The 14,673-nt window shown below is 46.5% G+C and overlaps 1 protein-coding gene across 6 annotated transcripts in view; it reads left to right on the plus strand.

Moving 5' to 3' along the window:
- Positions 1-14,673, plus strand: part of ARHGAP22 (Rho GTPase activating protein 22) — a 173,851-nt gene that overhangs the window by 73,016 nt on the left and 86,162 nt on the right. For 5 of the 6 annotated variants that reach the window (XM_028098519.2, XM_088020053.1, XM_088020052.1 and 2 more), the window contains one exon: positions 11,926-12,013. The exons of the other annotated variant lie outside the window; for it this stretch is intronic. In XM_028098519.2, coding sequence (XP_027954320.2) covers positions 11,926-12,013 — 88 coding nt within the window. The remainder of the gene's footprint in view (positions 1-11,925; positions 12,014-14,673) is intronic. 6 annotated transcript variants of the gene reach the window in all.

Genomic DNA, 14,673 nt, shown 5'->3' on the forward strand with positions numbered 1-14,673 from the left:
ATTTACAAATATTTTCTCCCATTCTGTCGGTTGTCTTTTGGTTTTGTGGACTGTTTCCTTTGCTGTGCAAAAGCTTTTTATCTTGATGAAGTCCCAATACTTCATTTTTACTCTTGTTTCCCTTGCCTTTGGAGACATGTCTAGTAAGAAGTTGTTGTGGCTGAGGTCAAAGAGGTTGCTGCCTGCATTCTCCTCTAGGATTTTGATGGATTCCTCTCTCACATTTAGGTCTTTCATCCATTTTGAGTTTATCTTTGTGTATGGTGTAAGGGAATGGTCCAGTTTCATTCTTCTGCCTGTGGCAGTCCAATTTCCCCAATACCATTTGTTGAAGAGACCCTCCTTTTCCCATTGGATATTCTTTCCTGCTTTGTCAAAGATAGTTGACCACAGAGTCGAGGGTCTACTTCTGGGTTCTCTATTCTGTTCCATTGATCTATATGTGTCTGTTTTTGTGCCAGTACCATACTGTCTTGATGATGAAAGCTTTGTAATAGAGCTTGGAGTCCGGCATTGTGATGCCGCCAGCTTTGGTTTTCTTTTTCAACATTCCTGTAGCTATTTGGGGTCTTTTCTGGTTCCATACCAATTTTAGGATTATTTGTTCCAGCTCTGTGAAAAAAGTTGATGATACTTTGATAAGGATTGCATTGAATGTGTAGATTGCTCTGGGTAGCATAGACATTTTAGCAATAGTTGTTCTTCCAATGGAATGTTTTTCCATTTCTTTGTGTCTTCCTCAATTTCTTTCATAAGTGTTCTGTAGTTTTCTGAGTACAGATCCTTTACCTCTTTGATTAGATTTATTCCTAGGTATCTTATGGTTTTTGGTGCAATTATAAATGGGATCAATTCCTTAATTTCTCTTACTTCTGTCTCATTGTTAGTGTATAGAAATGTGACTGATTTCTGTGCATTGATTTTATATCCGGCCACGTTGCTGAATTCCTATATGAGTACTAGCAATTTTGGGGTAGAGGCTTTTGGGTTTTCCACGTAAAGTGTCATGTCATCTGTAGAGTGAGAGTTTGACTTCTTCTTTGCCAATTTGAATGCCCTTTATTTCTTTTTGTTGTCTGATTGCAGAGGCTAGGACTTCTAACACTATGTTGAACAGCAGTGGTGAGAGTGAGCATCCCTGTCCTGCTCCTGACCTTAGGGGAAAAGCTCTCAGTTTTTCCCCATTGGGAATGATATTCTGAACAGCAGCTTTTGAGAGAATCGGCATGAGGTGTGCCTTTCTCAGCAAACACAGCCCATGCCCTTTGGTGGCGGTCCCCTCCGCGGGGCCATTGGACGTAGGTCAGTGCACAGGAATCTCTACCCTGTTTCTCAGACTGACCTGTTCTCAAGTAAACAGTACAGTGGCCGCTCTCAGAGGCACCACAGACCCCGGAGCACAGTACTAGTTGCAGGGCCTCAAGAGCAGTAAGAAAACCAAACCGTGTCCAGCCACAGGAGTTCCCCTCCCATTCAAGGCGAGCCCCTGGACCCAGCATCAGCACTTGTCAATAGTGCATATTCCCAGCAGAAACAAATTGCTGAGGTAGTGTGCTCCGAAGCATGGGCCAGGCTGAGCAGGCAGGGTCAGCCTCTGGGACAGCCTGTTTATCGTGGGGACAGAAGGCTGGAAACAAGGCAGGGACAACCACGTGGAAGAGCATGGCATTGAACCGGAGACCCCGGGCTGTAGAGAGGCCCTGTGTCCCCACCACCCTCCCCCCGCCCCAGCCCTCAGCCTTCTAGTTCCAAAGGAACAACAGAGCCTTTTCCAAACCCACCAGGCAGGCTCCAAAGAGCTAAGGGCAGGGTGAGCAACGAGGTGGACAGAAATCTATACCAACATCCGCACAAGTCCTGGGTTGGAGAAAATACTGGGAAGAGGCGGGTGGCCAGCGAAGACCCCCTCCCCTTAGGAAGCTCAGAACTCACGCCGCTGGTGGCTCCTTCCTGTGTGAATGCCTCGCCCTTTATTGCAGACATCAAGTGCCCCGGGCCCCCGATGGGATCAGACTTATCTCTGTTTCTCCCTTAACCCCTCCACCCGGAAAATCAGGTATTTTAAGGAGGCGAAGAGGCCTACCATTGGGTCCAGTGAGCCAAGGAGGAAGAGGGGTCATTTTCATGCTGTGTTCAGGGGAGATCCTACACAGGCTGGGCATTTGCCAGGGACTGGGGTGGTAGCCATGACCCCTCACTCACAGTGATCTATAGCCTTGCTGGTTCCTTCCAGTGCTCCAGTCCAAAAAGTCAGGCAGGAAGGGGGTACTACATGGCAATCACAGCTCAAGGCCAGAACCCAGACCTTCTTCTAAGGCCCACTCGGTGCTTCTGACCATGAGAGTGAGGCAGCTCCCCCACACCTCCTAATACCACATCACAAGTAGATGGGCCTGACTCTCATTGCGTTTCCCTCCCAACATCCAATCAGAGAAGCAAGAGAATAATCTTTATTAATTAAACAGCTTTACTTTCATAAAAATACAATGTTTAAATAGTACCATGATTCTAAAACTTTGTGTGTGTGTGGCCAAGTGAGCAGTTTTTGGGATAAAATTATCTAAATTTAATCTCTCAAAATAACTTCTAATTAGTTATGATAAATAACGTTCCATGGTCCTGAAATCCCAGCACCTAAACACAATAAAAAGTTTATCTTTTGCTGTGGACCAGGGGCAACCTCGTCTATCTGTCAAGGCCTCCAAGACTGACCTGGCAGGGCAGGAAAGAGAGAAAGCTGGAGGTCATTCCTGCCCAGTCCCACTGGCCAGAGCTTTGTCACCACTAGAAGTTTCGGGAAAGCCCCTGTATAAGCATTCTAGTCCACTGGTCACAAGCATTAATTGCCCTGTATCCCTAAAAGACTACTCAATACTCCAGGCACTGTGGGTCTGACCCAGCAAAGCCAGGACACTATATCTCATTAGCACTGCCTTTGCACTTTCCAACATGCATCGCATTTCATTCCCATGAACTTGGTCACAGGCATTAGGACACCCACAGTGATGACAAGGGCCCCGGGTGGAGCAAGATTTTAGCTGAGGATCCGGGGCACAGCCTCAACCCCACCACCTCCTGCAAGACTTGGGATCCCGGGAGATGGGGCCACCTAAAGGGATGGCCCCAGAAATGACTCAGTGCAGGTCAGGGTAGATGATCTGGGCTGGGGTCTAGACCAGGAACCTGGAGCGGCACAGAGCTAACTAACTGCAGGGAAAACCGGGACCTCAGAAAGAGGACCCACACCCCACGCAAAGGACACTTCCTCAGAGGTTGGGATTAACTATTAGCTATGAGGCCAGAGGGTTCCTGGGGGCTCTGCCCAGACCCCATGCTTAGAGCCGCAAGTCTGCCCCAGGCCCCAGGCTCACCCTTGGATCCCAGCTGGATCCATCTTCATGGACTTAGGCCCTGGGCTGGGAGGCTCCACAGATAAGGGATGCAGGGACTGTGGACAGCTGGGAAGGTGCAGGGAGCTGGTGCTCAGCCCCCAGAGCCCCTGCTTCCTGCTGGAGGACACAGTGCTGTCCCTTAGGGTATACCTGCTGACAGGCGTCCTGGGGAGACTAGGTAAATCAGAGTGTGGGGACATGGGGAGCATACCAAATGCAGCATTACTCTGGAATCTGCTGGGAGAAGCTTCGAGAACAAGTCCTTAGCAAAGACATCGGCTGAACAAGTGACTCATCTCAACCCCCTAGGGAGGGAAAGTGCCCCAGCCAAGAAGCAATTTGTCTCCAACTTTAGGTTGCCTTTCTTAATATCTGCATTTTAGACAGTAATAGCCATGGTTACAGGCTTGTGTGATAAGGAAAGGGAGGATGTTCCCTGCTTGGCACTGAACTTCATTCTGATCTGTGTTATTTAAAATTCAGAGTGGTTCAGTTCCTGGTTGAGTGTCAGAGGCTAAGGCTTTTTAAGATTGATCTGAGGCTACAATCAGAATTACAGGAGATAAGGAACCTTGAGTGATTGCTTTTTGAAATGTGTCTGCAATTTCCTAAGACGCTGCTGGTGGAAAATCTTATCATGTCCTTGCTAAGGAGCATTTCAGAAGTTGGTTCTTCAGTCTCTCTCTAGACAGGGTGAAAAATGAAGACTTTCCAGAGAGCCAGCCTTTGATCAGGCCGGAGAGAGAGCTCAATTAGAGTGTGAAGTTCTCAGGACTATCATGAACCCCAAAACTCAGGCTAGTGGGGGGGGTGCAGGCATCCCAGGCCCTGCAGGAGGTCCCCATAGGGCTGTCATCACAAACTGTGAAGGAGGAACCGTACCTTCACCATCCTGGGCCTCCTGAGTCTACATCAGACCTTATTTGGGGGGCACCAGCAATGGTATTATAGAGGAAGGGTTGTTCCCAGAACAAACTGGTATAGTGGCCAAAATAATCTTTACAATAATAATCAGGACAATTACTCCTATTCATTCAGCCTTAAGTGCTTACAAAGCACTGGCTGAGGCAGCAAAGGACAGAGGTTAATATCCTCATTTTTACAGGTAAGAAACCCAGGGCTCAGCCCAGAAGGTTCTTGAGTCCCACCTAAGTGATGATGTCACAATAATTATAAATGCAATGTTTATAAATTATTAAAAATACTTATAAAATAAGTATAATTATTATAAAGCTGAAATGATTTTTTTTAAGATTTTATTTATCTGACAGAGAGAGACACAGCGAGAGAGGGAACACAAGCAGGGAGAGTGGGAGGGGAAGAAGCAGTCTCCCCACTGAGCAGGGAGCCTGATCCTGGGATCATGACCTGAGCCGAAGGCAGATGCTGAACGACTGAGCCACCCAGGCGCCCCAAGCTGAAATGATTTTAAAGTGTTTATATACATTCTAACTCCTGAAAAATGGTCATCGGTGGACTCTACTCCTCAGTTATGAAATGATTCATAAATCACAACCCAGGGCTGTCCAGACGTTAGCTCATAAAATCTTCAAAACACGGCCTGTGACAGTGGAGGAAACTGAGGCTTGCCTGTCTGTGCTGGACCCTAGTTGTTAAGCTCTCACTAAGCCGCTTCTACCATGCTGCCGTCCTGGGTGCTGCCCCAGCCCGGCCCCACTCCAGGCCCTCTGCTCACTCTGTCCCATTTGGTTCCCAGGGAACCCCATTGAACAGAGAGGGAAACTGAGGCTATTCCAGGCAAACTTGTTCACATGCTTCCTGTTGATTAGCAGTGGGGTTGGGATTGAAACTAGATCTCTCTGAAGCACACACCTGTGCGGTGTCCTTGACCATCCCACCCCACCCCTCCCCAGACTTAAAATGTCATCCTTGCTTGCCTTTTTGCAACGTGGGTAAATCCTGGGGGTGAGACATTGAATGGAGACAGATGAATAGAAATCTTGGTCACTGTTGCTCCTGTGGCCCTCACTGTCCCTCCGGACCGAGCTGAGGCCTCCGGACCACTGGCTGCCCTGGGAGCTGTTGCCACGAGGGGTCATTTTGCCTAGCAAGCTGCAGCAACCTGGGGGGATTGGGGAGGACGGGGAGTTGGGCAGAGGCTGGTGCACTCTGGTCAGAGGGCTTGGAGAGTAGCCCTTACTAGATTTTTGTCTGACACAAGTTGGGAGACCTGAGGAGGAAGGGAAGATCACTGTCCTTTTCCTGAGAGTGACAGATGGACTTTCCGGCTAAGGTCATGCTGGGCAGGCTGGCCAGGCCCTTGACACGTTAAGTGGAGGAGCGTTCTTTTGGGGAGTGACAGCGGGAGAATAACAACAAGCCATCGGGTGTGCGCAGTGCCCTGTGAGTGATCTGACTGCCTTTTGTTTTTTTTAACTTTTATTAAATTTCCTTATTTTGATGCCAATGCTGCAGAGCAAACCGTAACGCTGCCTCTCCGATCTGTCCCACACTGCAAGCTGTCAGGGCCCTTTCTGTGTGGTTAGGACCTTGTGGGTTCTTGAGAGAGGCTAGTAAAAGCAGTCGTTCTACAGTTATTTTTTTTTTATTTTTATTTTTATTTTTTTTTTACTTAACAATTCCGCTTAAAAGCCTTTTGTGTCTACCTCATTCTGGAGGGCTGTACCCAAAATCATTGAACCACTCCCTCGTTGATGGACAAGTAAGTTGTTTTCCACTTTTTCTGTTAGGAAAATAATGCTACAGTGGGCATCATTACATGTGTATCCTTATGCGTTTGTCTTTCCTTGGAACAAATTCTCAAAATTCAACACTGGGTTAAAGGGGTGTTGAATTTTATTTATTTAAACATTTATTTTAGCATTATTTTAGAAATTGCAAAATCGCTTTCAAAAAGGCTTCATCAAACCATCATCCCATCAAAAGTGTATGAGAATGCCCAGGGGTGTGGCGGGTCTTTTCCTGAGCTTATTTGCCACCCTGATATCTTCTGTGGTAAAGGATCAGTTCAAATCTTTGCCTATTTTTAAATTGGGTTATTTCCTCATTATTAAATTTTGAGAGTGTTTTATATATTCTGGGTACAAATCCTCAATCAGACACATGATTTTCAAATACTTTCTCACTCTCATATTTTCTCTTATTCCTCATTTCTTTTATTTCATAATTCATCTTTTCATTCTCTTAGTAGCTTCTAAGGAGCAGTGTTTTTATTTAAATAAGTCACGTTACCAACTAGTCGTTTAATGAAGTGTGCTTCTGATGTGATGTCTAAGAAATCTTTGCCTAATCCAAAGTCACAAAGGTGGTCTACCAGAAGTTTCGGTCTTAGATTTTACGTGTAGGCTAATGATTCATTTAAATATACGTGACATGATGTGAGCCATGGATCAAAGTTCATTATTGTTGCACACAAATATGGATTTGTTCTACCACCATTTCCTGAAGACACTATCCTTTCTCCACTAGATTGCATTTGTGCCTTTGTCAAAAATATACAACTAATATCTATATATAGATATAGATATTATATATGTAACTGATATGTATATATTTATATATATATAAACTTCGTATTGTTTCATTGATCTACTTGTCTGTCTTGACGCCAATATCACAATGTTTTGATTACTGTAACTTTATAATAAGTCTTGAAATCTGGCAGTATTAGACCTCCAACAATTGTTTCAAAATGGTCTGGCTTTTGTAGGTCCTTTGCGTTTCCATATGGGTTTTAGAATCAGCTGGTCAGTTTCTACAAAACACCCACTGGGGTTCTGACTGGGATTGCATCACATCTAGAGGTCAGTCTGGGGGGAACTGCATCTGAAAGATGGCCCAGGAACACAGTGTATCTCTCCATGTATTGATACCCTCTTTCATTTCTCCTAGCAATGATTTACAGATTTCAGTGTACCGATCTTGAACAGCTTTTGCCATATCTGTCCCTAAGGAGGACTCTGAAAAACAAGCTGAGGGTTCTAGAGGGGAGGGGGGTGGGGGGATGGGTTAGCCTGGTGATGGGTATTAAAGGGGGCACGTTCTGCGTGGAGCACTGGGTGTTATGCACAAACAACGAATCATGGAACCCTACGACAAAAACTAATGATGTATGGTGATTAACATAACAATAAAAAATTATTAAAAAAATGGGTTTGAGTTTCAATTTCTAATTGTTCATTGCTGGTATCTAGAGATATGATTCAGTTTTGTGCATTTCTCTTGTACCCTGCAATCTTGCCAAACTCATTTATCAGTTCTAGTAGCTTTTTCTGTAGGTTTTCACCAGATTTTCTACATAGACAATTATGTTGTCTGTGAAAGCACTTTTACTTCTTCCTTTCCAATCTGGACAACTTCTCTTTTTCTTGCATTATTATAGCAGCTGGGACTCCAGGACAATATTTCATAGGAGTGGTAAGAATTTAAACATCATTGTCTCAATCCTGGTCTTAGGGGAAGAACTTTTAGTAGGGTATTAGCTTTTAGTTTTTCAAAGATACCCTTTATCAGGTTGAGGAAATTGGTTTTTATCCCTAACTTGTTGAGATTTTGAATCAGGAATGGATGTTGAATTTTTTCAAATGCTTTTTCTACATCTATTGAGATGATCATATCTTTTCTCTTCTTTACTTTATTAATATGGTGAATTACACTGATGGGTTTGGGAATGTTAAACCAACTTTGCATACTTGGGACAAACCCCAGTTGCCCATTATGTGTTTTCCTTTTTATATATTGTTAAATTTGATTTGCTAAAATCTTGCTGAGAATTTTTGCATCTATGTTCCCGAGGGATATTAATCTGTAGTCTCCTTTTCCTGTAATGCCTTCAGCTGGTTATATATAAAGATAAAGCTGGCCTCATAAAATGCATTGGAAAGTAGGTCCTCTTTTTCAATTTTCAAGAAAAGTTTGGGTAGTATTGGTATTACTTCTTCTTTAAATATTTGATAGAATTCACTAATGAAGCTGTCTGAGCCTGGAGTTTTCTCTGTGGGAAGATTTTTAACTACAAATTCCATTTCTGCGTAAGATAGGGACTATTTAGCTATTTCTTCCTGAGTGAGCTTCAGTAGTTTCTGTCTTTTTGGTCCATTCTACCTAAGCTGTCAAACCACTAGCATAATGTTGTTCTTAACATTACTTTATCCTTTTAATACCTGAAGACTCTATAGTGATGTCACTTCTCTCATTCCTGATATTGGTAATCTCTTTTTGTTCCCTGATTAGTCTGACTAAAGGCTTATCAATTGTATTGATCTCTTCAAAAAACCAGCTTTTGGTTTCATTGATTTTCTCTATTATTTTTCTAGTTTTCATTTTATCTGTAGCCACTCTGATCTTTGTTTTTTCTTTCTTTTACTTTGGGTTTAACTTGCTTTTCTTTATGCACTTTCTTAAGGTGAAGGCCTAAGAGGCCTTTCTTCCTTTCAAATATCAGTATTAAGTGCTGTAACTTATCCCTTAAGTACTTCTTTTGCTCCACGCCCAGTGTGGAGCCCAACCTAGGGCTTGAACTCACGACCCTGAGATCAAGACCCTGAGATGGAGGGTCAGATGCTTAACCAAATAAGCCACACAGGCGCCCCCCTTTAAGTCCTTCTTTAAAGGCATTTTACAAATTTTTGTGTCATGTTTCCCTTTTTATCCAGTACAAAGTACTGTTTACTTCTTTTGTTTCTTTTTTGACCTATGGATTTTTTACAAGTATGTTAATGGGATTTCCAAATATTTGGGGATTTTCCAGAAATCTTTCTGTTATTGATTTCTAACTTCATTCCACTGTGATCAGAGAACATGTGTTGTATTTAAATTATTTTCCCTTTATGGAGACCTGTTTATGGCCGTCATAATAAAAGTTTCCTGTGCCTTTGGAAAGAATGTATGTTCTGCTTTGGAGGGTGATAGCAGTTAGGTCAAGGAAGTTGATGGTATTCTTTCAGGCCATCTATATCCTTACTGATTTCTTGTCTCTGTGTTCTATCAATGTATAAAATCAGCCATGTTGAGGAGGGGCAAGGATTTCTATCACAGAAGTTGGCAAACACTACACATTTATTTGGTGGCCTTATTTTCCTCAGAGAGCCTATGGCTAAACATTTGCCAGCAACCCCACCCCCACCCGCCAGACCCGGTGCTCTGTGTTTTGACAAGCTCTAAGGTGATTCTGGTGCCCTGCTCAAAGTTGAGACCTGCCCCGAACATCTCCACTGGGTGCTTCCTATGGACCCCTTCCGTGTCTTACTACTTAACTGTCGCAAGAGGCCTGGGAAAGCACACTGCCTCAGCTCCCCTGCCTCTCTCCCCACCCCCACTCCCATCCAGTGCCTGAGCACGGCACTAGGATCAAAGCTATGCTCTTGATGTGTGCAGGCAGGAGGGATCTGGGCGGCCCAAAGCCAGTTCTAAAGTCATCTTGCTGTGGTAGGAGTCCACTGGGATTCACCCAGTGAGAAGAGAACAGTGGGTCCCAAAGTCCAGGCTGGCTCCCCACGACAGCTTCTTGCACAGAGTCAGCCCGCAGCTGCTACCGCAAATGAGAGGCAAAGCACTCCCGCGTCAGACATGGCTGGGTGCGCCCCGGCTTGCCCTCGCCAGCAGTGGGACGAGGAGCTGCTCACCTTACCTCTCCAACCTCCCCCTGCTCGTCCAGGAAGATGAGAGTAGTACTACCTGCCCCATGCGGCCTCCAGAAAGATTAAATCCAATCATTTCAACAAAGAGCAGGGAATATCGAACAAGCTCCATAAACAGTAGCTATTACTGTTTTTCTGTGTAGCTGGAGCAGAAAGTAACGTCCATGTCAACAATGTTATTCCCATTTTATGGATGACAGATTTCAAGGCACAGAGGAATAAAGCACAGTGCCCTGAATCACACAGTTACTGAAACAGCAAATACCAGAGGCCATCCTATTAGCCAGCGATGGGTCTTGTCCACGCCCTCAGATGAGCACGTTTCACCATCCTGGGGCTGCACTCCTAATTTATTTCCAGTAGCTCCAGATTCCCTAGCAAGAAAGTAACTGATAATTCAGTTACAACAATTACTAGCTGGTTCTCTGGCTTATTGCCATAATTTCTCTAAAGCAAGTCTGTGTGGGCAAAGACGTGGTCCTGCCTTTACATTGCTTCTGCAAGAAAAGGTCTGTCCAAGGGTCCCTGCAGCACCACACCCCAGCAGCCATGGAAAGGCTCCCAGGAATTGCTGGGAAATGGTGGTGTGCGGAGATGAGCGCTCTGTGAGCACACGAAGGAGTTGGGAGCGGGAGGCGACATGATCGTGCCCCTCACCTGGGCAAATGCAGATAGATGCAAGGATGCTTTTGCTATGTGCCAGGCACTGCTGTAAGGACTTCCCAAGTACTCATTCATTCAATGCTCACAACAGCCCCACAAAGTACTATTATTATCCCTACTTCATGAATAACAGAACTGTGAGGTTGCACAGAGGGGTTAAGCAATTTGTCTGAGGTCACACAGCCAGTAAATAACTGAGCCAGGATTTGAACCCAGACAGTTAGGCTATAGGAATGGAGTTTAAAATAGGTTTCTCATGGAAAGAGCCAAAAATGTATAGTCAGAGTCACCTGCTGTCTTAAATGAGCAAACCTGAACATGAGCAAAATGAAGAAAAGCCACAGCAGAGATCAGTCACTAACAGAGAAAGGGAGGCTCTGCCTAGCCCTGTGGGTGGGCAAAGGGCTGGTGTAAAGGTGGTTGTGACATCACCCCATCTAGAGCAGGACCCCCTGAACATCTAGTATCTCAATGCCCCTGAGAAGTGGGAGTTACTGTGCCATTGTCCCAATGTGGAAGCTGAGGTTCAGAGAAGTTAAGTGGTCTGCCTGAGGTCACACAGCCCAGAAGTGTAGGGCTAAGACTCAAACCCAGCGTACTTGTCCCTACACCCCATTCTCTTTCTCTGCATCTTTTATAGTCTGACTACTGGATTCCAGCATCGGAGAGTAGGGTGGGCTCATCCCCTGTCATGTACACACACAGGTACCCTAGGCACACGGTGGCATGATCTGTGTGGGGTACCTCCTGTGTGGTAGCTGACTCCCACTGAACAAGAAATGAAATCCCACCCACTGGGAGGGGGCAGGGCTGGACTCACGGATCTGTTGATCCTTCCTCCCATGGCCGTCAGCTCGGGGCCAGTTCCATACAAGAAGCCAGCCCCGGTGTGCCAGCATTCCTGTCCCTGACCCTCTACAGCCTTAAACTCAGGCCCCAGTATCCTGCAGATAAGTGCATTGGAACGGGCATTGAGGGGGTGTGGATGATGGGGGCCTTCCTCCCTGCTCCAGATTCACGTTTCCGTGCCTTAACCAAGGAGTAACAATTCCAGGCAGTCCCGGCCCTGCCTGTGGGCAGACTCTTGCAACGGTGTGTGTAAACCACAGTGCCCACCCCACTCCACCAGGGACCTCAGGTGGGCTCCTCGCGCTACCCAGTCTGACCCCACAGCCCCGCCCTCTCTCTCCAGGAGCCCTTTCCCCTCCATCTCATGCCTCCTGTGTTTGTGTCTTGTCTCTTCGTTTTAGGGATTTATTTCTCTACAAGGGACCCAGGTGACTGAACTTATTCCTGGCCCTGAGGATGCAGGGAAGCACCTCTTTGAGATCAGTCCAGGTAGGCCTGAGCATCTTTCGGCTCTGTGCTGGGGGCGGGGGGGAGGGGGGCTTGGTGCTGGTGGCCCCAGTGGGGGCATCACCAAGCCTCTGGCCCATAAAGCCGACCTCCTTCAGGATGCTCCTCCCTGTAGGAACATCAGCACTGTCTCCAAAGACGACTCAGAAATTTGGGCCAAATCTAAAGAATATTGTAAATTTGGGCGAGTATTAGAAAATCCAGTCGGGGCGCCTGGGTGGTTCAGTCGTTCGGCATCTGCCTTCGGCTCAGGTCATGATCGCAGGGTCCTGGGATCGAGCCCCGCATCAGGCTCCCTGCTCTGCGGGAAGCCTGCTTCTCCCTCTCCCACTCCCCCTGCTTGTGTTCCCTTTCTCGCTGTGTCTCTGTCTATCAAATAAATAAATAAAATCTTGAAAGAAAGAAAGAAAAGAAAAGAAAGAAAGAAAGAAAGAAAGAAAGAAAGAAAGAAAGAAAAGAAAGGAAGGAAGGAAGGGAGAGAGAGAGAGAGAGAGAGAAAGAAAGAAAGAAAGAAAGAAAGAAAGAAAGAAAGAAAGAAAGAAAGAAAGAAAGAAAGAAAGAAAGAAAGAAGAAAGAAAGAAAGAAAAGGAAGGAAGGAAGGAAGGAAGGAAGGAAGGAAGGAAGGAAGGAAGGAAGGAAGGAAGAAAGAAAGAAAGAAAGAAAGAAAGAAAGAAAGAAAGAAAGAAAGAAAGAGAAAGAAAGAAAGAAAGAAAGAAAGAAAGAAAGAAAGAAAGAAAAAGAAAGAAAGAAAGAAAGAAAGAAAGAAAATCCAGTCAACTGAGTAATTAGCTTTTGGGCAAGAGGAAAATATGGGTTTTTAAATTCACAATAAACACAAGGGAAACCAGTCAATGGGGACATCTTAAGGCAAAGATCCAAACACAGGATCTGGATCATATACAGATAAGTCCAGGGAAAACCCACCAGCACAGGTACAGAGTGTTAAAGTAAGCTCTTTGGTGAATCTCAGAACAGAGAATGGCAACGTGGTGGGAGGAAGGGAAATATTTTAACCCAAGGAGCCGTGTCGTGTTAGCAGTTACAAAACCATCTTTTAAAATTCCCAGTTTTAAAATGTGATCATTGCAGAATGAAATAGATGTGTCTTGAAGATGAGCCAGTCTGCTTCTAGAAGGGCTGCTTCCTCAGGTGCTGTTTTTCTACCTCGGCTTCCCTCAGACACAGAGCCTGAGACAAGGCTCTGAGCAGTTTATTCAGAGGGGATTCCCACAAAGTAGGGGGAAGGGAGCAGGGAGGGAGGAAAGCCATGCAGGGTGTGCTAGTGAGCTGACTGCTGCTGTGGGAAACCAGGTTCGATTCCAGCAGGGGCGGTGGAGACTGTGGGGAGCCAGGTGTGGACGTGTCCCACCCCTGGAGTGAGGAGGCTGGGGGTGACCCACCTGCTTCCACCGTCCCACTATTAATTCTGCCAGCGGCCTCCCAGGAGCTAAGTCCGGCATCTCTGGCCTGCCCGAGGCATGGCCAAGCTCCCTACAGACACAGAAGCCTTGAGGGAGCATCGCCCTGGTGCTTGGGAACAGCGACAGCTGGGGCTGTGGACAGGGCATGGGTGACGGACAACTAGTCATCCGGTGCCACCAGCGTGCCGTCCACATTTAGACTTCCTTCTGGGAAGCAGTGGCTGTGAATCGAGTGTGCCAGGGTCTCCCTGGGATCTGTGAACCAAGCGATTTACAGTCTCCAATCAGTCTGAGGGGTTGAGCCGACTATCAGTCGGGCACCAAGGGAGGGATCAGGCCAGGCTCAGGCCAGCCAGCCGCAGCCGGTGAGGAGCCGCAGTGAGTGCAGCCAAGCCTGGGGCAGGGCCCTGTTCACCTCTGCTCTGTCCACATTGGGAACTACAGAAGACGCAGGCAGAAGGTGACGTGCAGGGAGCCCCTCCCCAATTTCATGTCCTGGATGCAAAATGCAAGAACCCATGGTTTCATTTGGGTTTTCCTACATGGGTATTTAATCTACTGCAAAACTCTTGGTACTAAAACTGCACATTGGAAAGGGGCAACAGAGGGGTCCTAGGGTATGGAGTGGAAAAGAGAAGCTTGGTCGACTATGGAACGGGGGTAAAGGCTTCTGCAGAGAAGATAAGGAAGAAATGGAGAACGCTGTGAGGTGGACAGGGCCCGGCCCATCTGCGGGAGGGGGAGCAGGCCCGGGAAGGGAGGCTGGAGGATGGGCCAGGGGCCCTGGGCTTGGCAATCGGGGACGAGGAAGGCCGTGAGGCTGGAACTGAAAGGGAGAGGTCAGCACACCCTTGCCATGAGCTCAGCAAGGCCCTGAGCGTGTGCCCCAAGGACCAGATGGGAGAAATCACCAGTGTGCATGCTCTTGGTCTGGGTCAGAGCTATTTACAAGGATTTCTTTGCCTGTGGTGGGAAGAAGACCCATTTGCCATGTAAGGCAACATTCATAGGTCCTGGGGATTAAGATGTGGACACCTCTGTGGGACCATTATTCTGTCTACCCCATGCTCAAAACATCCCTCTAAGGGAGGAGTCCTTTTATGACTATTTTATTTAAAAAGACCCTGGGCGTTAGAAAGGATAAACAGCTTGCCCAAGCACGCGCAGCTAGATGGTAGCAGAGGTCAGGGCCGGTATCCGGCGCTACCCCCCTGCCTTTGC

This window comes from Eumetopias jubatus, unplaced genomic scaffold, assembly GCF_037043125.1.
Source record: "Eumetopias jubatus isolate StellerSeaLion01/CBP00866 unplaced genomic scaffold, mEumJub1_p1.0 scaffold_17, whole genome shotgun sequence".
In the NCBI taxonomy this organism is placed as follows: Eukaryota; Metazoa; Chordata; class Mammalia; order Carnivora; family Otariidae; genus Eumetopias; species Eumetopias jubatus.